At 32.8% G+C, this 25,923-nt stretch overlaps 1 protein-coding gene across 1 annotated transcript in view; it reads left to right on the top strand.

Annotated features, from left to right (window-relative positions):
- The window catches only part of SEMA3A (semaphorin 3A), a 288,274-nt gene that overhangs the window by 176,234 nt on the left and 86,117 nt on the right, over window positions 1-25,923 (top strand). The window contains exons 5-6 of the mRNA XM_051963284.1: window positions 4,231-4,324; window positions 15,048-15,167. Coding sequence (XP_051819244.1) covers window positions 4,231-4,324; window positions 15,048-15,167 — 214 coding nt within the window. The remainder of the gene's footprint in view (window positions 1-4,230; window positions 4,325-15,047; window positions 15,168-25,923) is intronic.

The following is a 25,923-nucleotide window of genomic DNA, read 5'->3' as shown; positions in this document are numbered from 1 at the left end:
ATTTTTCATCTGTTTAATAGAATTTGAGTAGAAATAATTATGGGAAATGACATCATTATAATAATTATTATCTCATTCTTTACATTTATTATGACTTTTTCCATAATTCTATATTATAATCTGGAAAATAAGTCCTACTAATTATCTCTTTTTTTGTAATACCATCATTTGTTTTCCCTATCACATAGATTTTTAAAGATATATATTTGGATCTCAATGGCTTTAACATGTGTTCCCTCAAGCATAGTTCTCTATTCTGTAAACTTGATCTATTCCAGCTATTCTTGTTATTTTAGATTTCTTTGATGTTTTTTTTTTATTTCCTAATGTAGCATATCAAGGGTTGTGACTCTAGGATCTAAATGTGGTACCTAGTTTGTCATTGATAAAAATAATAGAAACTTATTAGATCCTTTGTATTTTTTCATCTGTTTTTCTTTATCCATTTTTATCTTACCTAGCATTGTATGGCTTAATTGTTTGGGTCTCTGGACAAACTTTCTGCAATTTCAATTTTTTTTCTCCATTTCTCTATCTACAATCCTTCCTTTATCAAATTTTCAAATGAATTTATATTCTACACTTCTCTTGTTCTTGATTGCCATGTCTCTTTGAGAAAGTTATTGAGTATTTGATAGTCAAAATGTCTTCTAAATATTTTTGGCTCCCTTTTTGTGTTAATTGTTTTATTTCTGTCAAATTTCCAAAGTAAACTAGTATAGTCTACAACAATTTCTGTTTCTTTATCCATCCCCTAGTTCTTCTTTTCTTTTTTCCTTCCTTCTTCTTTTCCTCTCTCTCACCATTTCCTTTTTCTTCTTTCTTCCTTTTTTATGCACTTTCTCACTTTCTTTGTTTCTTTCTCTTTTTTTCTTTCTCTCTCCCTTCTTTCTTCATCCCTTTTCCCTTCTTCCCTCCCTCCCTCTCTCCTTTCCTTCCTTCCTTCTTTTTTCTTTCTTAATTATTTTCTTTCTTTCTTTCTTTCTTTCTTTCTTTCTTTCTTTCTTTTTCTTTCTTTCTTTCTTTCTTTCTTTCTTTCTTTCTTCTTTTCTTTCTCTCTTTCTTTCTTTCTTTCTTTCTCTCTTTCTCTCTTTTTCTCTCTTCCTTTCTTTTTCTTTTTTTTCCTTCCTGTCCTTTTTCAATTATAACTCCCCACCTCCAATTCACTAAATCTCAAATGTATTTACCCATCCTTTTCTCTTTCTATCTTCCTAGACAAATATATCTTCTAGACTGCATTCTCAATCTCGTATCCTCCATGTCTTTTTTCCTGAGTTGATGCATCTTTGATCTCTCTTCCTCTGAAAGTTTGTAGGTCCTTCTGCTCAAGCCACAAATAGACTGAGTCCTTTTAACCCAAAATAAAAGCAACAAAACCATGCCTTAACTCTTCTGTCCTCTCAAATTATCCTATTTCTCTCTTAGCCTTTAATGGCAAATTTCTATAAAAAAGTTGTCAGATTTACTCACTGATTGCTCATTCTTAAACCTTTGCAATCTGGTTTCTGTCCCCGCCACTCTTCTGAAACTGCTCTTTCCAGATCATTAATGATCTTTTGAAATTCAGTGCCATTTCTACACTCAGTTTTTATCTTCCTTGATGACCCTGCAGTATTAACCCCTCTTCTTTTCTGATACCCTGTGCTCTGTTAAGTTCATTTCATATTTTCCCCATCTCTTTATCATCACATTTTCTCTGTCTTCTTTACACTCTTCTTTTCTTCTTCATATCCTTTAGATATATTTAAGTATATATGTGCAAACACAAACTCACAAACACATACACATATGTAATATAGCCCAAAATTCTGTCCTAGTTCTTTTATTTCTTCCTAAGCTATCTGATGTGTTAATATTATCTTTTATTTAGTGTTCCCAAATCTTCCTTTTTATTCAAAGCAGTCTTCACAGTGTTTAAATATTATATTTTATTTACTTGTGGAAGATTTTCAATTGTATGTTTTTTTGACATCTCAAACTTTACATATCCACAATTGAACACTCTTCCCTTCACTCTGTATCTCTCTACTTAACTTGTCATTTAGAGCCAATGGAATAGTCACTAGCCTTCAATTTAGTCAGACTAATAATCTTAGGGTCACCTTTACCTTTTTCTCTCCAGTGTATAGACATTAAATTGCCAAACCTCTTATATGAATGCAAAATAATTCTTGTTTTTCTCCTCTCCTCTACCACCACTTAATCCACTTTGATCTTTTATTTCTTCCATCAAGCTTTCTCTCTTCCCCCTGTCACCACAAGATCAAATTGATTTCTTTCTCAAATTTCTGCTAGCACTTTGCCTGTATCTCTCCATTGTATTTATCTTCTTCTATGATACCTATTTATTTGTCTTTTCTTCATATTAAAGTGTAAGCTTCTTAAGAGCAGAGCCTACATAATATATCAATCTTTGTATTCCCATTAACAAGCCCAATGCCTTGCATATACTAGCTACCAATAAAGATTTGTTGAATTGAATCACAATTATTTCTATGATATCAGGAAACCACAGAACATTTGTTAAGGATTTATTATATGCCAGGCATTCTGGTAAGAGCTGGAGGTGCAAAGAAAGACAGAAAACAAAGAACTCATAGTCTAATGTGTAGTGCATTCAAAGTGATAAGATATTAGAATAAAATTAATTAAACTACCTTCAAAAAGGATGTAGTTATCAATCATATATTTAAACTCATACTCTATGAGATTCAGTTATTGTACATGTATGTATTCCTAATCAAGGTGATATTATAATCTTTAATGTTAACCTTGAATTTTAAGGTCTATCCTATAGTTCTTAAGTATGAAATTATTAATCTCTATCAAAGTTCTTGTCTATTGCTCACTTTAGCTGGTATGCAGAATTTGGTATCCAATGGCTAATAAAATCTCTAAATTATGAAGGCTTTAGGGAAGCCCTCAACGATAATCGAGGAGTTCCTAAAACTTGACTTTTGTCATATTAAATAGAAAGGGAGTCTTACTGACAATACTGTGGGCAAATAATTCCCAAAATAGAGTGGAATTAATATGTGTGTCATTGCACCCATTCTTTCATCTTGCTTCTAGAAATTTATATTTCTGTATAGCAGAGAGCCATGAGAGCATTAGGCCAAGAAAGGATGGTTTCCCTTTGGGAAAAATCGGGGGTGGGAGAAGAAGGGGAGGGGAGGGGGGGAGGGAAGAGACACACGATTATCTTTCCTTCATAAAGAAGACGTGGGTTGCCAACTTCTTCTCAGGAAAGGCAGAATGAGGTTTATTTGATAAGTTTAAAACTCTACAATACAGAAGTAGTAAGCCATAAGATCATTTGAATCACTTTTTATTTTCACTTAATAATTACTCTTTAGAGCTACTGGGGTATAATTCCTTTTTTGGTCTGCTTAATGAATGATTTTGTTTAGTGTCCAGGAACAAGGTTACCTTTGGAGTCAATGTACTTGTGTTCAGTACTGGCTCTGCTATTTCTGCATATGTGACTTTGGATAATTACTTAACCTTTCAGGTCCTCAGCTTCTTTATTTAGAAAATAAGATTAGATTAAATGATCTCTAAGGTGTCCTTTTCACAGCTAAATCTAAGATCATCTGACCACCCATACTATAATTCCAAACTAATACTCCATGGAAAAGAATTTATACTTATATAGAACCAAGTTATTATATGTTACAATGTTATAATTGTAAACACATTGGAGTACTTAGGAGCAAGCAACATTTAGACGAGTCCAGACCCCAGCTGCAAGTCCCCTCCTCCAGTTACTTACATTTTTATGTACATAATAACTATTTATGGGGTTCCATTAGTACAAAATGCCTATGTATGGCCTTGTACAATGTAAGCTGGTAAAGGAGATGAATGATGTATGCAAGCAATCAAGTAAAGCATCTCTTGAATTTTTATGTTCTGCCTTTTTTTTTCTTTCATCAGAACAGCAGAGCTAAATAGAAATTATGCATATGTATTTTTTGTTAACACAGATTTTCAAGTGTGCATATCTGTATAGTAATGTTAATGAAGAGAACTTCCCCACCCACCCCCCCAACATAGGAAACTATTGGCTTTAGGAAGAGTTATTTCTAATTTAGTGTTCTAATTATGCAGAATTCACAAATATTTCCCTTGCAATTAGACATAAATTCTCATCCTCTCTTAAAGAATATTTGAACTGATATGAGAAATACTCCTTCCCTTAAATAAATATAATCCTTTTTTCACCAACAGGACAACATTTTTAAGCTGGAGGATTCACATTTTGAAAATGGCCGTGGAAAGAGTCCATATGACCCCAAACTGCTGACAGCATCTCTTTTAATAGGTGCGTAGTCAACAATAAATGAGGAAAAAAAAAAAAAAAAAAAAAAAAAACATTTTCTGTAGATCACTACTAGGTTGCTTGTTCTTTTTTTTCCCCTTTACCAAGGTTATACTTTTTTTTAATCTTGAAATCTTTTCAGGAGGATATCAATCAAATGTGATCTGTTTAAATGTTTTGAAAATAGGGATAAAATATGAAATCTTGCTTTTTATTGCTAGGAGCTATCAAACTTATAGCCTTTTAATTGACTTGGAAAAGATTTATCAGTGCCTAAAAAGTCTTCCCTTATCTCTACATATTATGAAGAGCACTTTAAGATTTTTTCCTTTTTTTTTTTGTGCAATTACACAATGAGTTTAAAAAAACCCATACAAAAGTGAAGCTCAGTTTGCATAACATACCTACCAGAAGAATAGTCCCCCAAATAATCCTCTTTAATATAGTTTTTGATCAAACTAATCAGAACAATTGGTCTGCACAATTGGTTATGTCTTTAAGAGTTATCTAGAAGTATTAATCATTCATCACACTAACCTGTTTCATTGACCTTAAAATATGCAGAAAAAATGAAAAGCCAAAAACAAAGCCTTATAGTTCTTGTATTATTTAGTGGCTTCACTTCTCCATTTTTTCAGATGAATAACTTCTATGACATCATTGAAATCTTCCTCTTCAATTCTCTCTTCTGCCATTCTATATGTTTTTCAAGATGCCAAACTAGTTATTGGGAGAAGAGAGACAAGGTTGGAGAGAGAAAGGAAGGAGACAGATGTCATTTTGATTGGGATATGATAGGCGTTTCAATTTTTTTCTATCCCAAGGTGTGATTTCATCTCAAAATTCATGATCTGACCGTTTTTCATTATTCTGCTGGTGGGCAAATACCAAGAGATTGATCAAATCATAAAGGATTCTGAATTCTAATTCTGTTCTTGCCTACAATTTGCTGAATAAGCTTTGCAAAATTACCTGAAAATTCCTTACTTCATCATTGAATCAATTATTTTATGAAAAAATTAATAAAAACAATATCATGATAAACATAAAAACAAAATACTTCAGAATGAAAGTATAATCTATTTCCCCTTTAAATTGTAAAGACTTCACAAAAATGATTTCCTTCCATTCTTTTGTGCTTTACAATTCACTTTTTGACTGAAAACAAATGATCCTAACTAACTGTAGTTGTATTGATTGGCACCTTAAACAAGTATTAAGATGTGTTTTCAGAATTCACCAATTCATGCCCTATGATGAATAAAACTATTTCTGCAAGAGTTATATTCTCTATTACTCCTCAACTACATGCAATTTTAGGGCTTCCTTTAATAATCAGTTTTGTTCCATTTATGCTGCAGTTTAGCAGGAGGTTAGTCATGGAGGAATGCAGCAAACATAGCAAGCTTATAATTTTCTTATTCACATCAGGTCTAATGATTCTACTCAGATGACTTCCTTGAGGGCACACAATAAAAATTTTAAAACATAGTCAGCCAAAGGGGAAGAGTTTTATCTTGTTCAAACTTGTAGCCTGAATTTATTCAAAATGTACAAAAAAGGAGAAGGTTTATTCTTAAATTAAGATGATATACAAATTAGTGCTTCAAGCAATTTGAATCTTTTATATGCTTCTCCACGGGACTTTATAGGATCATGAGCTTTAATATGAAGTTGAAAGAGGATGTTGACAAGTAGGCATGATGATGTGCATATGGTATGCAAACACACAAAGTCAACACAGAATTTTAAACTTCATGATTTTGGCTTCTTTTACATACCAAAATCTGTGGGATGTAGCTAAAGCAGTAATAAGGGGAAATTTTATATTTCTAGATGCTTACTTGCATAAAATAGAGAAGAGAAAGAGAAGATTGATGAATTGGGCTTACAACTAAAAAAGCTTGAAGAAGAACAAATAAAATCCCCCCAATCAAATACCAAACTTGAAATGCTAAAAATAAAAAGGGAGATTAATAAAATTGAAAGAAAAAAAAAACTATTGAATTAATCAATAAAACTAAAAGTTGGTTTTATGAAAAAACCAACAAAAATTTAATCTAATCTTGGAAAATCTGTAGCAATGTGAAAGAAGAAAAAAGTAGTCACTAAAATCTCAAAGTATTAATGTAAGGGCATCTGCCTTAAAAACACTAATCAGTCAGGTTCTAAATGAGGGTCTGGACCTTAAATAAATACTAATGAAAGATATTTTAATATGTACCACTAATAAAAAACCTCAGTTCAAACCTTACCTCTTTTACTAATTATAATGTGCAACTTTAGAAATGTCACTAATTTTTCTGTTCCTCAGTTTCCTCATCTATAAAATGAGAGGATTAAATGAGATAGTCCCCCTTCTAGATCCAAATCTATGATCTCACTTAAAATAGAATAAAAATGATCTCTCAATCAAATGGATGTCTAGGAACCAACTACATCAAGCTGGCAAATTTGTTGAAAATGCTCACAACTCCTTTTTAATTCAAATGCTGCAACTCCCTTTATTGTAGATATTTTCTTTATTTTTGCATATAGCTATGCTACATGCAAATTTATACTTCTTCCTCTTGTGGTACATTTAATCCCTATTGAATTGTTTTTGGCAATAACCTGAGCAGCAGTAAAAACAATACTCAGTAGCTTAAAGGAACCTCTTTTATAGATGGATGCTACATCAAATACTACATCAGTTTCAAAACTCTAATGTTCATCTTCGTATATGCAACAATTAGTTGTCCCTAAAAAAGAAAAGGTTTCTAGTACTATCAAACAGAGGCTACCTTCATGAAGCAGGCTATGCAGATCTCCCTAAGAACAGTGTACAAGGCTAAGTTTTTAGAGGAGTGAAGATGTTGTCCCTTAGCAAAAGAGTGGCCAAAGTTCTGATTACCTGAAACTGTCTGCATAGCAAGTTCTGGATTACTCTTGAAAATAGTCCAGTTCCAATTCTTCATTACTAACACAATCACCAAACTATTTTCAGACTTCTCTAGATGTGAAAGAAAACATGGTAATCCCAAATATAATTGTTAACTGATACTCTCTGAAGAGAATCCCAGGTTCCTTAATGATTATGAGTAGCTATTATTCTGGGCCTGAGTTATATGTGTCCACTTAAATGAAACCTCAAAAATATGCCGTGTCCTTCATTTTCCATAGTTTCTTTTGATAGAGTTCAGTGTGTTATAAAAGAAATTTCATCATTATTAAATTGTTCCAGTATTTTTAGAAACATGTTTCTTATTGTACCCACCTGCAAACATTTTTCGTTATTTTCTTTAAAACTTGTTCATTAAAGGTAGCAATTGCTACTCTGCTCTGAATAAATCCCAGCTGTGAAGAGAATGTAGCTATACTTTCAAGAAGCAAAACAGAGTATTTCCTCCATACTTAATAATCACTTTACATCTATACAATTAATTGAACAGCTAACGAGCACTTTATCTTCTCTCTTTCTCTCTCCTTCTCCTTTTCCTTTTCCCTCTCTTTTCTTCTGTCCTCTCTCTTCTCCTTTTCCCTCTTTCTCTTTTTCCCCTCTCCCTCCCTTCTTTCCTCTCTTCCTTCCTTCTTCCCTTCCTTCCATTTTTCCTTCCCCTTGCCTTTTTTAGGACTAATCATTTAGAAATAGTGTCTATGTGAGATACAGCATTGAAATAAATTGTAAGTGACTGAAGATTGCTATCTAAAATTTCATTTAACAACATTTAAAAACATTTACTAATACTTACTATGCATACATCTCTTTTAGGTGGTAAAAGGAATTAAGAACTTTCCCTCCTGGATCTTATAGTCTAATGGAAATTACAACACAAACACAATAATTACTACATAAAAACATATAATGAGGGCCTTGGAGAAATGCAAAACAGTGTATTATGTGAGGTCTAGAGGAAAAGATCATTAGCAAGGGAGATAGATCATGGAAGATTTAATGTAAGAGTTGGTCTTTACTGGATGGATAGAAATTCTGCTAGTGTAAAGTGGGAAGGAGAAGATATTTCCAGTTTATATTCAACATGAAGAAAGCAATATGAGAAATTAAAGGCATAGGAAGGATTAGATTAAAGCACAAACTCCTGATGTACATGCTTAAAATAATACTAGACTCAGGTCAGGTAGGAAAAGGGATAAGGAGAAGAAAGCAAAGGGTGGTTCACTCTCTTGTAGAGATCCTGTTAATATTCAGAGACCAATAAGGACATTGAGTAGCCAGCAAAAGGTATAAGTCATTTAACTCTGAGCTACATGTTGCATTGGAAGTGGTCTGAGTGTGGGCTTAGTGCTCCAGGAGGTTGGAGGGAAAAGGCTCCAATCCAGCCCCTCTGCAGTAGTTTAATTTAGTTGGAACATGTAGGATATGGAATAAGGAAAGTATTACATACTAGAATGATATGCAAACCCAATTTTCACTTTTTAGCTGAGTCCTTCCTTGATTCAGGTAGAGAATAGGTAAGTAAATCATAAAATTGCTCTAAGTATGTATACATCTATGTGTATACACATAATATACACTCATATATATTCATATGTATTTTCATGCATAAGACATATATCTTTACATTTTAATTACATACTTTCCCCCTTTTTAACTGCCGTGTTACCTTCAAACGGAATTTACTTTGAATGATAGCAATTTTAGGCTCTAAAATAGGTACTGGTTATAGGCATTTTTTTTTGTCTGCCTCAATCTAACATTTTTCACCTGCAACACTAATTTTGAAACATCAGCAAGTTATGTTTTCTTTGTCCTCTATTTTCCCTCACCTCACCCATCTAAGGAATGGTAATCCAACACTCTAACTGATCTAAGCCACATTTTTTTATTTTACATTGAATTGTGTAAAGAAAATCCAGAATACATGTGACCTTTGTTTAATATGTGCCTTGGTATCTCAAACATGCTGAAAATGCTCTTAGAATTCATTGAACTGTCTTCTTTGTTTAGTTCAGTAAAGGAAAGTTCCCTTAGAGACTCAGCTTTCAAGGAGAAAAAAATAGAGTCACATTCAAAAGATAACTTCCTTCTTTTGGCAGTTAGTACATGGTATTTCAAGTTCGGTATGCATGTCAGCACCAATTTATTTTGGACCCATTTATTTGTTTTTGTTATACCAGACTCTCCACAGAGGATTTTCTGTAGTGAGGAAGTAAAAGGCTGTTACTGGACAGAATATCTGCAACTGGTTTTCTCCCACATACCACTTCCTGTGCCCTAAGTTAATGAGCTAAGATTTTTTAAAAATGGTTTTTGGCTTCTACTGGAGACTACACACACACACACATACACACACATGGATGTTCCCAAATCTTAGTATTTAAAACTGCACTAAGACTACTTTTGGAACAACTCATATACATACATACATATATATATATACACACACATACATAAGAACAAAATCATATAAATAATTGTTAACAGTATTTGGCATCTCTATACAAATATAAATTAGTTCTTATACTCACAATTGAAATAAATTCCATTTCAGGTGAATTAAAAGTTGTATATAAGACATTTTTATTTATAACTAATCTAACACTAACAAAAATATTCACAAATTACATTGATTAAACTAGCTAACATCTCAATCAGGAATTAATCAATTATATATAAAGCCAAAATAGTGAGACTTAGATACTGCTATTTAAATATTTCTAGTCTAGTCTAGTCTAATTTGAAAAGATAAATATGTTATCTATGTTTTGTTACAATGGCTACAACTATCTTGTGGGCTATTTTGCTTTGTAATGTAAAGTACTTGAAAAGATAGAATCAAAATTTTGGTTAATGGGCCTACAGCAATTAAATATTCAGATAACTACATGAATGTAAAATCATTATCCATGCTTATGAAAGCATTTTAATGCTGTAAAAGGAAAACTTGGCTATGAGTTCAAAAGATCAGAATCTGGGGTTTGCATTTAACACTTATTCTGTGTGCCTTTAAGTCAATCACATTATTCCTCTGTGTCTCAGTTGCCCTACTTGTAAACAGAAATAATAATATTCACATCAAATATTGTAACCCCATCTTCCCCCAGAATTATTTTGAGGAAGGCAGATTGGAAGTTTGAAAGTTACACAAAAATTTGAAGTTATTATTATTATAAGGAGACCACCCCGACTCTGAAGGAATTATATTCCTGAACAGAATCTCTCCCAGCCAATAATCCTCCTGACTCTCCTTGTACCCTCCAAAATATGTGTGTTTGCACACACACACACACCACACACACACACACACACCACACACACACACACCCACACACACACAGAGCCCTCCAATGACAGAAAACTAAATAGGAAAGCAAAGCCAAGATCTGGGGAAATTCAGCATTTATTGAATATAATTGAAGGTCAGCAGTGAAATGATGCACCCTTGAGAGCAGTAAAAACAATTCCATTATTGGCCTCACCCTTCATTGCTACACATAAACACCTTCCTAAAGGAGCATTACTATGTAATGAAATAGGTTTCTATATGGCTGGAGACATCCAAAGTTACATTCTCGCTTTCCCTTAGCATTTAATTCATTCACTTAGTTTATTAACATTTTAAAAAATTATAAATCAAAACAATAGCTACTCTCTCCCTTCCTCCTTTCTCTCTCTCTCTCTCTCTCTCTCTCTCTCTCTCTCTCTGTGTGTGTGTGTAAATGTCTCTGTGCTCCCTCTCACTCTCTTTTTCTCTCCCTCTCCCTTTCTCTTCCTTTCTCTCTCTCCCTCTCTGTCTCTTCTTCTCTCTCCCTTTCTTTCTCCTCCCTCTTCCCTTCTCTCCCCACCTGTGTGTCTCTGTCTCTCTGTGTGTATGTCTCTGTCTCTCCTCTCTTTCTCTCTCTTAACTTGCACTCTCTCCCCCTAGCGTGCTCGCTCTCTCTCTCTCTCTCTCTCTCTCTCTCTCTCTCTAAAATATCACTTTGCCTTTTGTCAAAGAAGTAATTAAACTAATCCTTGTTATACTCTTAAGTTGTATTGATTTTTCTCTGTTTACTTGGGAGGGAATGATAAAAAAAAATGAGGTTAAATTAGTGAAGAGAAGCATTTGAACCTTTACCAAGAGTACAAGGATTTAGCTCTCCTAAATATATTTTACATAATACTTTTCATTATTGTTTTCTCCCCCAAATAAAGTGAATGATAGAAAAGAGAAACTATTACATGAGGACATGCTCCCCACTTTCAATTAGCTTAAAGTACTATTAGAAAAAGATCAAATTCTATCTGCTATATGTATTTTTTAAACTTTCCTATGATCTTTTTCAACTTTCCTCATATTTGTGACTCCCTTACCCTCCATAATTATTAGGAATCTTTTTTTTTTTTTCATTTTTTTCTGAGGGTAAAGGACAGAACATGTTCTTAGCTTTAGGTATACAACCATGTTTTTTTTTTTTTTTTTTTTTTTTTTGTTGTTGTTGTTGTTGTTGTTTTGTTTTGTTTTTTATAAATGCCATGAAGATTGGAGATTTGTTTCCAATTCAATGGAATAAGCGTTAATTAAACACTTTCTTTTTTCACAGGCACTAGTAATGCAAGGACTTAATGTAAACTGAATAGTTTACATTCTATCTCAACATTTATGGACTATGGTCCATGGTTCTGCCTAACCAAAACTCTCTTCAAGGATTCATCATTTACAAGTATCCAAGACACCCTGTTTTGGGGACTCTTGGTCATAGCCATCAAAAGCTCCATGGGCTAAGGAGTTGAACCTTTCCTAGAGATTCCCTGGTAAAATAAACAAACAAAACATGGGCTACAGAGCTGAGCTTCTCAAGGTATTTCCAGTAAGAACTTCATAAGATTGAGAACCACAATGCAGGCCTCAACCCAGCTCTATATGAGGGTTGCCCTGTCTTACTAGGATACAATGCCCATGACTTAAAGAACATGTTTAAAATATAAGTTGATATTCAAACAGACAAGAAAAATCTTTCACCTAAAATTTTAAAATACACAGCATCCCTTTTTTGTATCTAGAGAGCCAGTTCTTTTTAAAGAAAGAGTGCATAAAATACCAACCAATAGGAAGGAACATTATAGAAATATAAATAGTGGTTTAATATCCAGGAGACGAAATATTTGACTGCATAGTTTCCTTTGAAACCAATTGGTGGGTCTCTTTATAACATCAGTGCACTTTTAACACAGAATTCTTTCTTTCCATGGTGGTCTTTCAGGATACTATTTTATAGTATATTACCATTCAATCTGCTCAGAAATTTGAACTTGATGGGTGGTTTAATTTTTTTAAAATATTGATGTTATTACTGTGGCTTTTTGGTTTTATATTTGAAGTTCCTAAATGTTATTATAGATACTTTTTGCACAATAATCCAACAAAATGTCAGGCCATTATGCATATTTTTCCAAGATGAAATCTTTTCATTCTTAAGACAAAGATAGCAGAGATGGAAAAACTGCTCTCACTGGGCATTTCTCTAATTCCATATAGATTCTTCCAAGCTAATATGATCCAGATAGATTAGAAGATCTATTTCCTAGCAAGAGAAATGGTTTGGGTTGGAAATCTGGGAATATGTCTAGCACATTAGGAACAATTTCTATGTAAGTTAAGGATGAAGAAGTAAATATGGATGATTGTAAAATAAATCAGATGCCTAGTATATTTCCTCAATTAAATTCCTAACTATGTAATTTTTTTAGATTAATAGAACAGTGTATAGTTAATTTGTTTAACAATTATTAAAAACAATACTAATAATTATGAATAATCTTTATCCTATTAATTAAAATAGCAAAAGATGTCTGATAAATATAAATAGTATATGCTATATAATATACACAACAAAATAAATAAATAAATATATAATGAAAATATGTAAAAATAAGCATGACATTTATAAAAATTTCATAACATTTTAACTTTCAATATGATGATAGTAGAATATTTGGGGAAAGAAAATGTATGTATATCTTAAACAGCCTACTGTAGGTAGCAATATATTTTTTGAGAAAGAATAGCCCAAATCATATGAACTTTGATCATGTAATTCCCATTCATTTATTTATCTATTCAAAAAATGTTTGTTGTTTGTGGCTTATCCATTATTGTGGCCTAAAGTTCCCATCTTTCATATCATTAAATGTCAGAATTACCTCAACTTCTCAGAACAGGATGCCTTCTCATATCTCTTCTTTAGAACCAAACTTGGTTATTCTGGTTTTTCAGCATTCAATTTTGATTGTTTGTATCTTGTTGTTCTTTCCAATTATATTGTACTGGCACCAATTTTTTTTTTAACTTAACATAGTATGTTACCATCTATAAAATACTTTCAGAATACAATAAAAAAAAAAAAAAAACAGGGATACTACTTGGGGAAAAAAAAATTATCTCAATTTCTAAGGGATTCCTTGCTTTATTGGGTACTATAAAACAGTCTTTTGAAAAATACACTATCTAGTAGAATGAACTAATAAATAGAAGTCTGTATGGAATGATTTTTACATATATGTGTATATATGTGTGTGTGTGTATATATATGTATATGTATGCATATTTGTATCTAATTTGTGTAGCCATCTCTAGAGTAGGGAAATAATAGAGTTGTAGTTTCATTTCACTCATTCATTCATTTCATTAATCATCTTTTTTTATTGTACTATGTTATAGAAATGCTTTTTTTATTGTACTCAATCTAATCAATACATATTGCCAAAAATATTATCTGCTGACACAGGACTTATCCTGTGTACTGAAAAATTCAGAGAAGATAAAGTCATGCGAAATGATAGATAAAGGAGAAATTAAATTTTAACTAAAACAAATTCTCATTAATTTAGACTCCCTCATATATGAAATAGATAAATGTGTCATATCTTTCTTATTCATGTGTAATAAAGTACTTGTTAAACTCAGTTTTAAGATTAAGACAACTATTTAATCTAATTAGCAAAACTTTTAAGTAACAAAGCAATTATTTAAAAAACATATATATGTACATTCATACATACATGTTCATCTGTGTGTCCCTATTGAGAGAGAAGGAGAGAGAGAGAAACAGACAGACAGAGACAGAGACAGAGACAAAGAGAAAGAGAAAATAAATAGGGTCTAGATCTGTGGTTCTTTGGTATAGAGAAATCCAAGATGAAAAATAAGTTTAACAGTCCTACAACTGTTGGTCTCAGTTTCCCAGAGCACTTAGAGGTTAAGGCACTTTCCTATGGTCATACAGATAGTATGCATCAGAAACAGTAGTTGTACCCAGGTGTTCTTGATTTCCAGTCCACTTTGTCATTCTGCCTCTCCACGTACATATGAACAATGTATTAATTTCAAATTATACTTATTGATCTATGTAAATCCCAAAGCATTGCTACATGACAATATTAATTTAGTTCATATTACTTTTCTGTTATTTGTAAGTAATGAAATATAATTTTCTTAAACAGTCTATCATTTTTGATAATTCAGATTGGCCTTCATTACAGTTATGCTTAGTGAAATTTTACAGTATGGTTTTGTTTGGCAAGTTCACAGACAAGTCCACAGGCAAATGCAACAGCAAAACATGATGAAAACTTGTTGAAAGATTTAAAACTATGGATTTCATATAGGAAAGAAAATTATCAAGTATAACAAATTTTATGAAAGACTACTTTCTTTTTTATTCTCAAACAATATCAGTTTGAAATTTTTAGCCGTAAGAATGATGTTAAAGGATATATTCATTGTTATGTTCTGTCACTCAATAGATGGAGAATTATACTCTGGCACTGCAGCTGATTTTATGGGACGAGACTTTGCCATTTTCAGAACTCTTGGACACCACCATCCAATTAGGACAGAACAGCATGATTCCAGGTGGCTAAATGGTAGGTAAAATATATAATAGAAACATGAAAACTTTGATCTGACATCTTAAAATTCAGCAATCCATATCTGAAAAACAGATTAGTTTAAAACTAGATATAAGCTTTGATGTCAATGACTTTGCTTATTGAACAATTAAGTTTCTTGTATATTGAGGATGAAATATTGGCTTATATTTTAATGAACATTAGTGAATACTTAGTAATTTTGGTTTCATGATTAGGGAGTATAAATAAACTGAGCAAAAAAAAATGTAAAGATAGATAAAAGATTCAGGAAAAGTTCTTGCTGTAAGATAGTGGGTTCATAAAGAATTTTCATGTTAAGAAAAAAATCATGCTTTGAAGAAAAATAAAAAGACAAAGGTAAGGAAGGTCCTGGACTGGGCCTGACTTAGGCCAGTTTTCATTTGTGAGACATTCATTGGTCACTCAGCAGGTGACAAAAGTCATTTTATTTAGCCATAGCAGGGGAAAGATATTCCACAAGAGCAGGCCTTGATGGCACTTTGAGTTGGTATAGCGGAGCAAAGCTTTCTTCCCTTATTTACCTATCACAACCTACCTCTTAATTCTCCAAGTCCTTCTAGAATTCATTATGTCTGTGTTGTGTTCAGTTTGTATTCAGATATTAGTGTTCTGAGCCTTTATTCCCTTGCACCAGCCAAGTCTCCAAAAGATTTTAATACCTTTGAAGAAAAATAAAATAGCCTAATATGCTTATGAGAGGGAGTGAGGATATTGCTCCTACTATAAGATAACTTAAGGAATATGACTAGATATTAAGCATTAAGAATAAATTTGGTCCAGTGGCTCTTGATTTTAGGATGAAATACAAATATTATAGAATTGAAAAGCCTTCTTATCCAGTCCCAGCCTGCCTTTATAGTCATTGCTCTCAATTATGCTCCATTATATGCCAGACAAGCTATGTAACCTGCTGTCCCTCATACATAATATTCCATGTTTTGTCTCCTTGAATTTTCCTTAGAAAGTTGGAGTGCAGAAAATCTACATTCCCAAAGGTCCCATAAATCCTATCAGAGCTGGGACTAGAAATTAGACTTCATTTTTTTTCTTTGCATTAGGTCTTTTACATCAAATTGTACAGTGGTTTAGTCTAAAGTAACACATAATAGATAACATAATTTTTTAAAAAAAGAGTGAGATATGCAAAGCAATTATGTCTAAGAAAGATTAGAAATATTCTTAAGCTGCCATGAAACAGAAGGAAAAAGTATATATTTTTATTTGTTTCCATTTACATTTCATGAGTGCTTTTCATTATGAATTATGTCTATATAATAGAATTAGATGGTGAGACATAACTGGGTCCATTTTTTGCTTATGCACTGTTACAAATAAGGTCACACAGAAAATGGAATAGGGCCATGAATCTAGGTTCTGTAATCTTTAAGCCTAGAGTGCAAGTTTTTGCACATGCTGTCCTTCCTTTAAACTTAGACCTTTGACACTGGCACTACCCTTATTTCAGTAATACTTTCACTGAAGTAACTGTGATTCATAAATTGTTAACATAATTCCACCTTCATTTAAGATGTCCTATTAAAAGTATTTATGGAGAAATAGCAAATCCTATGTCATTCACAGTTAGTGTTATTAGCATGAAAGGAAAAAATATATATATATATAATGATATATATTCATATAAATATAGATTTATTTTATTTATTTAAATGCATACAGACACACACACACATCTCAGAAGCAGACTCTAGGCTAATGTCACCTCTGAAGGTCATGAAAGTTTTCAGCGTCCTTGAGAAATAAGGACTGATTATAATAGGTTTAGATATCAAAAAGAATAAAGCACCCATTTAATTTGTATGGCCTTGGGGAAATAATGCCAAGTCATCGACTGGGAGCTGCTTTTGTACTGCAGACCTGCATGATGACAGCTGAATCTAAAGAATTTACACTATGGGAAAACACAGCCATTGTCCACAGTTCTGTACTTCATCTCTGAAAATGTGTAATTCCAATGGGAATTCAGTTATCAGTCTCTCAGCACAAAATGTGAGAACTGATTTTCCCAAATTAGCAGAGAGGTTACATCTGACAGGGTGCAGAAACTAGGACTGTTTTAAGATTGAAGACATCGTCACGTATCTGATAGAACCAAGGGACTGGGAATCATAAACTACCCGAAATCAAATACCATTCTGGAATACAATTAGAGACATAATGTTTATGCATTCTTGCATACAATGAATGACTTTTGTGGAATAAGACTACACTGCATAATCATCAGAACTTCCAGACCCTAAACACTATCTTAAAAGGGTTTTTTTTTTTTTTTTGATTGGTCTTCAGGGCTATGAACATTTAATTTAGTATATGACATTTTAATTTCCCTAAATCAGTTCCTCTCCTTTGCAGCAAAAAGTTGGGCTATTTCAAATATAGTTTAATAGTTTCCTTCCCACTAAAGTGAAAACAAATCTGGTGCAGTAGAATTTAAAATGTTTTAGAAATCAGATTTTAAGCACTACGGAGCTCTCCTTAGTCCCAAATCATCATTCTAGGCCTATTCCTCTAACTTCATTGTCAACAATTGTAATTTTCAGCAAATAGCTAAAAATAGAAAATCATCTTGTAAGAAGGGTTTTCTAAGTCCTAAGAGAGAGGTATTATGCGCAATATTATTGGTATTCACTGTTTTCTTGGTCCTCTTTTTTTACTTTGGTTTCTACCATAAAGGCCTCCTTGGAACAAACTAGAAAACATTTGTACTCTGGTCTGTTATCTTGTTTTTTATTTGTTTCTTTTGAAATATGATTACATTCTGGGGCTTGTAAAAGGTGTCCCTAAATTCAAACTGCCTTCTACTTAGGGATACTAAATAGATAGATGCTCTGAAGATTATAGAGAAGGGGAATTTATATTTGGATTAAGACAAACTAATTAATTAGACCACATGAGGTCTATGGATCTTTTTACCCTAACTTCTAATTTTTAAAATACAATAATAGACAAATACTTTGGCAGTTCTTTAGATATATGTAATAAGGGATGAAAAAATAATGTAAGAAAAGAAGGCCCGATAGTATAGATTTACCAGTTATGACAACTATAGGTTAAAAAGGAATGTTAAATTAAATATTTTAGAAATAAGTTGGAATTTATTTGTTTTTTGTAACTGTTAGACCTTTTGATTTTCTCATAATGTCTGTGGCTTAGTATTTTAAACCAGTTAGTTGCGTGTTTCAGTACCCTGGAGACAAAGCCCTTCATAATCCTTATTTTATGGTTACATAAGCAGTTGAGTGTTATAGGAACTGAGTGAACATTCAATAATAATAAAGAAATACCCTCTTAAATTTCACAGGCTTTCAGACAGGAAACAAGGACACAATCCTCTTATGGCATTTATATTGTATTTTCTGGCAGTTACAGTTCCCTGTCCCCTTTATTACAGATTACAAACTGTCATAAGATGGCCTTGGATACTAAATGAATAGTTACATATATACTGTTTGATATTATGATAGCATACAATTTATCTAGGATATCAAGAACCTAAGAAATTAAATGGATTCAGGACGTCCTTCTCAATTGAAATCAGAAGTAAATGAGCCTGTTGGTTTGAAATAGTTTTTAATATCAATTTTGCTAAAACAAGATTCAATAGTTTTTCTTTCATTTGTTTTCATGTAATTGATTCAGGTAGTCCTTTACCTTAGGCAAAAAACATTCCTTGTATATTCTATTAAAAATATACAATAAAATAAAACTATGGAGTCTTTTTATTCTCAAACAACTAATAATTTTTGTCACCTACAAATATCCTTTTTTTTCCTCAAACAGTCCAACCTTTACCAAAACATTAACTTCCTTTACTTCATCTTTCCTAGACTAATTTTCCATGTTCAACCAAAGAAAAAGCATGCTTTAGCCTATCTTAGTTGAAATAAAGTTTAGTCTATCAGGAAAATATATATATATATATATATATATATGTCTGTGTGTGTAACTGTGTTTGTGTATATGGAGAGAGGAGGGGAGGGAGGGAGAGAAAGGGAAAGAGGGAGGGACACAGATCTAGACTACATATATCTATCTATCTTAGAAATGAAAATAATATTCTTATTGATGGCACTGTTTTGAGAGGGAATATTTCTTTATAGGCAACCCAACAAAATAATTTGAAAAACATATTATCAATCTTTTTCATTTCTTAATATAGAAAAAAACATTTCCTTTCCATATTGTAAGGTTACATTTTTAGTCTATGAAGCTAAAAAATAACTTGGGAGCTGAAAACTAATTAAGGAATGGATAACTCATTTAGAATCAAAAGAAAAAAATATGGATCAAGGAAAGTGTAATAAGATATTTTAAAATACTCCTAGAAAATTGAATGGTATAGAAAGGAGAGGCAGAAATCAGGAAAACCTTCCCCATAAACATGTAATTTCTTTTGCATCCAGAAAGAGAACTGTGGAGATTGAATGTTCATCTCTTTTTTTCTGTTTTTTTTTTCCTTCTCACATGTTTTGTTCTGAATTTTTCTCTTCCAACATGATTCATAAAGAAATGTGTATTTAAAAGTCAATAAGCAGTAAAGCCAAAAAAAGATAAAGCAATGAAGAAAGATGAGAAGCCAAAAAAACAGTGGAGAAGGAAGTCATCAAAGGGTAATTCTCACAAATAGACCATTGATGGTTCTGGAGAGAATCATAATAAATATATACTTTTTAAAATGTTATCAAGATCCGTGAATTCATCATCAATGTAGGAAACTCCTTCCATTACAGATGGACAGCTCTTCGGGGCACTCTTGGTTAAGAAATTGCCCTACAGTCACATAGTCAAAATATAACAAAGGCAGGACCTCATTTCCAGTGGTTTCCATTCTGAGATCTGTCCTATATCCACTGTATTATTTGGATTCTGAAATAATTGTCAAAATCCTAACATTGCCATCAAAATGCAAAGTTGTTTGTTTGACTGAAATAATACCTAGAGCAGTATATCATAGTGGGAAATGTTCTTGTTGGGAAATCAGAGGCCCTAGGTTCCAATCATGATTCTGTTACTTGTTATCTCCATGATCTTGGAGTTCTCTGGCTTCATTTAATACTTAATATAAATCCTACTTTATTTAGGAAGCCTTTCAAAATCTCTCCAACTTTATCTTATATGTATACCTAGTTGTTTAAACCTGTTGATCCTGCATTGAAATACAAGCTTCTTAAAGGCAGGGCTGGGTTTTGGTTTTATTTTTATTTTTGCTTTTCTTTAATTATCCCTACCCTCAATCTTTAGTGCACTGACTGGGACATAATGAATGCTTCTTAATTGCCTAGTTGAAAGAGGTGTTATGTGAGTGTCCAGTATAAGGTTCAAGTCCTGACTCTGACATGTTACTTTGCAATCAATGGCAAGTTACTTTTAAAACTTACTTTCCTGCCCTGCCCCCCCCCTCGCCCGCCCAACCTCTCTCTCTAATGCCTATATATTTAGTTGCTGATCTGCTTATCCCAGTTTCCACTCTAGAAACTCCCATGCTAATGAAATTACAACTTCTTTCTTCTCTTCAAAAATGAATAGAAGAAATGTAAACTAATATCAAAATTCTAAAATGTTGAATATGTTGCATTTTGGTGAAATCCCATGCATAAATGTTAGTATTTGAACACAGTTAATAAACATATTTTATTGTCACAATCAAACAATATGGTATAGGGAAGCTTAATTTAAGAAAAATTCAGGAAATAGCAGGAATTAGATAAGAAAATGAAGTACTTGCTTAATATCTCTTTATATTTCATTATCACAACATTTTTGTTTGTGCATTAAAATCTCAGAATAACAAAACTCAACATATAATCCCATAGCAGTTCCAACAAAATGGTTGTTGTCCTCATATTTCAACTGACCACTACATCAGTGCCATGATTCAAAGGATAGACATGAGCACATGAAATTTTATTATAATATGTAAATCACATTTACAGATGCATAATTACTAGATTTAGCAAGGGGACACAGTGAATCATTTTAATATTAATTTTAACCTTTGAGAATGTTGCTCCCCTCTTTTTAAACTGTATAAAACATTCAACAATTGAAGGAATACTATTTGGAGTAAGTCTTTTAATAGCTAACATCCATTCTTGCCTCCATCCCCAAACTATTTTCTCTCCCTTTCTTCTCTAACCATCAGCTTTAATGAGTACAGACCCTGTCTGTACCAATTTCCTCTCTTGCAGTCACTGCATTCAGAGTTTGGTTAGTGTTCAATAGGGATTTGCTATTGACTGGATAATCTGAGTTCATGTGTGTGTGCAGTGACAGTGAGCAAGGAGCTTTACTCAGAAGATGCTATGACAATACATGTAACCATGGTGTGACTAGACTCACTGACATGGCTTTCAAAAGCTTTCCCTCCATGAAAATAGAAGCCTGTTTGCAGATTAATTAGTTTCTGGCGGGCAGCTTGATTGTTGACCCAGAGTTTGTAGAGTGGAAAAACAATCAGATTAGTGTGCTCAGTATAAAGGGCTAGTCAGGCACTTGCGTGTGGCTTGCAGGACTATTGAAACTATGAATGGAGTGAAACACAATCTTTTCTGAGAAGCCAAAGCAGAGGTTAAGTGTGATGAGCCTAGAGCACGTAAGCAGCAGGGGCTGGGGAATTAAAGGATTTTAGCCAGATAAAGCTGAATGATGCCAAGTGAGTTCATTGAATTTTAATGGCATGGATAGTTTTGATCAAAATGCCTCTTATATCCTAATCTCTATTAGTAGAAGGAACAGGCTTATTGTGTTATCAAAGGTAGACTTCACACAAATATCTGACTATCTCAGTGGAAAATTCTAATTGAAATGTCTCAGTGGATGAATAGTAAAATTAGGTGACAAGAAAATCAATAGTGTCCTTTCTCATTTATAAAATTAGCATTTACACTCTTCCTTACTTAAAAAAATACACTATGAACTACTAATTATATAGCATAACTGATTTTACCTTATAAGAACAGTTGTATGACTTGCTATAGTCAAAGAATTTAGTACCTATTTACTGATCTCCTGGGACTGTATCCTTCCACAAATCACTGAATATCCAAGATTATACCAGAAATATAATGGCATATAACATTTATTTATTTATATTTATTCACTTTATATAATGCTATATATTCTTATATATGATCTCATTTTGCCCCCCCCCCTTTTTTTCTGAGGCAGTTGGGGTTAAGTAACTATCCCAAGGTTACACAGACAGGAAGTATTAAGTATCTGATGTCAGATTTGAATTCAGGTCCTCCTGACTTCAGGGTTGGTACTCTATCCACTACACCAACTAGCTGTCCCCTTGTCTGTTATTTAAATATAAGCTCTCTGAGAATAAGAATTGTTTCATTATTAGAACTCATATTCTGAACACCTGGCAAAGTGCCTGGCAGATAATAAGGACTTGATAAATGCTTCATTGATCATCAAAGCATTTTAAATTGGTATTCATTTTTTTTTTTTAGAATTTGTCTCATGTCATTGAAGACAGAACTATCAAAATTTCAAAGAACAAATTTCAAACTTCAATATTTTTTCAGATGTTTTATTTGATACCTATTCTAAGAAAAGGGTATTCTTTTATTAGTCATATTTAGCTTTATGTATATGATTAAACATACATACATATAACATTTAAAATTATATTATTGCTTACAATTTTATTTTTTGGAGAAAGACAATTTTTACTTTTTTATCAATTAAACACTGATGTGTACTAAAGCATTAATACTAATTTTGCTTTTTTTCTCCCAGTCTATGTAGGATACTTGATAATTGCTTATTGATTGCTTTTTTTTTTCTTTCTCTCATTACTGAGTTTCTTTACTCTGTCTACAAACAAATTCAAATATCATCTAGGATAGAAATAAGCATTTAAACCAGGAAGGCAAGTACCTATCCTTTCTTTTCCATGGAAAAACTTTGCAAAAATGGAGATCTCTTATCAATTCCTGTATTTCTCAACACCCCACTAACAAATTAACCTCTTGTAATGTGACCGCTATCTCACCTCTCCTTTGAAAATGTACTCTCAGAAGGAACTAATGAGTATCTAATGACCACATTGTATGATCTTTTCTCCCTCATCATTCTCCTTGACCTCTGTACCATTTTGTTGGTCCTTATCACACTCTGGAGCACAAAAGCATGAAGAAAATTTTGCATTATCTACTCCAACTCCCTTATTTCACAGAAAAAAAGAACTATGACCCTGGTAGGCTAAACAATTCATTTATATATGCTTACAGAGAACATTAGTGGTTTGAAGTTTTATCTTTTTTCTGTAAGCATCTTATTCTCCAGCTCTGGCACCTCATTGAACTCAATTCAGCATAACTCAACATTTAGTCAGTGGTTTATAACATTCAAGGAACTCTGCTTGGGTACTGAAAACAAAATCAAAAGGGAAAGAGTTTCTAGCATCAAATAGATTAACACTGAACTGGAGGAATCCAGCAGGAACAGAGATTGTATAATATAATGTAAGAACCAATGGAGAGATCAGAATGCTTTATGAATGGTTAAGGTCAATGAAAACAATAGTATCTGAAAGGATAAGGAAAGGTTTCTAATTAAAACATAGGAGCTGAAACTTGAAGGAAGATAGGGACTTTTAAAAGTGAAGACAGTAGCTGGAAGGGAGAGCAAGATCAAATAAAAGATAATTTATGTTTTGGTTTAACCACAGGGATCTAGACAGTGGAAAAAGAGTTACTGTTGTTGTTCAGTGCATCTGACTCTTCATATCTCCATGGACCATAGCATGCTAGGTCCTTCTACACCCCACTATCTCTTGAAATCTGTCTAAGTTCATGTTCATTGGCTTCCATGTTTCTATACATCCATTTTATCATTATCCTTTTCTCCTTTTGTCTTCAATTTTCCCAAATACTGGATTCTTTTCTAATCAGTCCTTTCTTTTCACAGGCCAAAATGTTTAAATTTTAGCTTCAGTATTTGATCTTTCAGAGAATAGCCTAAATTACTTTCTTTTAAAATTATCTGATTTGGTCTTCTTACTGTTCATGGGAGTCTGCAAAGTCTTCTATAGCACTACAATTCAAAAGTATCAATTCTGCAGAACTCAGTTTTTCTTATAGTCTAATTCTTACAGCCACACATTACTGCTGAAAAATCATCACTTGACTATATGGATCTTTGTTATCAAGGTAATATCTCAGCTTTATAGTAAATTGTGCAGATTTAGCACAGCTTTCCTTCCAAGGAGCAAGTGCCTTTCAATTCCATGGTTACTGTGGCTATATACGATGATCTTTGAACCCAAAAATATAAAATCTGACACTGTTTCCATTTCTTCTATTTGCCAGGAAGTGGTGGGATTAATGATCAAGATATTAGTTTGTTTTCTTTAAATTTCAAGCCAGTTTTTATACTTTCCTCTTTTACCCAAGTTTGGAGGCTGCTTAATTATTCATTTTTTGCCATCAGATAACAGATATCATTAGTGTTTCTGAAATTGTAGAATTTTTCTCCCAGAACCCCTAATTTTAACTTTTGATTTGTCCAGATGGCATTTCATATCATGTACTCTGTATATAAGTTGAATAGACGAGGTGACAATATGTAGCCTTGTAATATTACTTTTCCACTCTTCAACAAATCAATTCTATGTTCAGTTCTAACTGTTGCTTCTTGACCCATATACAGATTTCTCAGGAGATAAGTAAGATATTCTGGCCTTCTGATATCTTTCACTGAATTTTTAAAAATGAACAAAGGATGAATAAGTCTGTAGGAAGGTTTTGAAGTGTCCAGTAGGGGAGATAAGAAAGCTGAGGATAGATAATTTCATTTTTTCCCCAATAAAACAAGAAGTAAATTTATCACCAAAAGGGGTTAGGGAAGAATAGTTGTGTAAAATTTGAAAGTCAGTGAGGAATCAGCTAAAAAATATTGCTTTGAAATATTGAAATTCCATTTGAGGTAAGATAACATGAATTTTTCATGAGCTCAATCTATATATTTATATGTTGTCATCTATTAGCAGCCACCATTGTGGTAGTAATATCAGAAAAAGCACATGATGAGAAAGGCCTATAGGTAAAAAATTTTTGGACATGAAAGACAATGGAGCAAGAAAGTCAAGAGGATGGAGGGGAGGAGAGTGATTTTTTGAACTGATCACCTATAAGATCAAGATTGTTAGGTAAAAATAGTGGGATATAATAAAGAGGGGGTGGGTATGAGAGACTGGAGGTAATGATGAAAGAGTCAAAAAGAAATATGGAAGGGTAAGATGATATAAATTGAGAGAAATTTAGGCTTCCAGATAAATGGAGGTGACATAGATTCGATGCTGAAGTTTTGATAATCAGGTAGATAAAGAAGACTGGAGATGAAAAATAGGAGAATTGAAAATGTTGGCAAACTGTGAAGTGAGAGTGGTGAGAACACCAGCATAAATACTGAGGTAAAAATGATTAAAGTTGGGAAATAGGAGAGGTTGAAAGAGCAATGGCCAGAAGGTTCAAGTGGTAAAGGAGGTTCGTGGTGGGAATAGGGACCATGAATCCTGGGTAACGAAGAATTTAACTGCAAGAGCATAGACGAGGGCAAAGGAATTCAGTAGTTTTTAAGCTTCCTTCAGTAACAGCAAAACTCTCTCTCCTGTGGTCAAAAACAATGAAGCAGATATCATTTCTAAAGATGATGAAGATGGCAATGGCCCTAATCGTGATAGCCACTAAAACCTTCAATC

The sequence above is a fragment of the Antechinus flavipes genome, chromosome 5 (assembly GCF_016432865.1).
Source record: "Antechinus flavipes isolate AdamAnt ecotype Samford, QLD, Australia chromosome 5, AdamAnt_v2, whole genome shotgun sequence".
Classification (NCBI taxonomy): Eukaryota; Metazoa; Chordata; class Mammalia; order Dasyuromorphia; family Dasyuridae; genus Antechinus; species Antechinus flavipes.
Note: the sequence above shows the minus strand (reverse complement) of the source record. Positions and strands in the feature narration are given on the sequence as shown.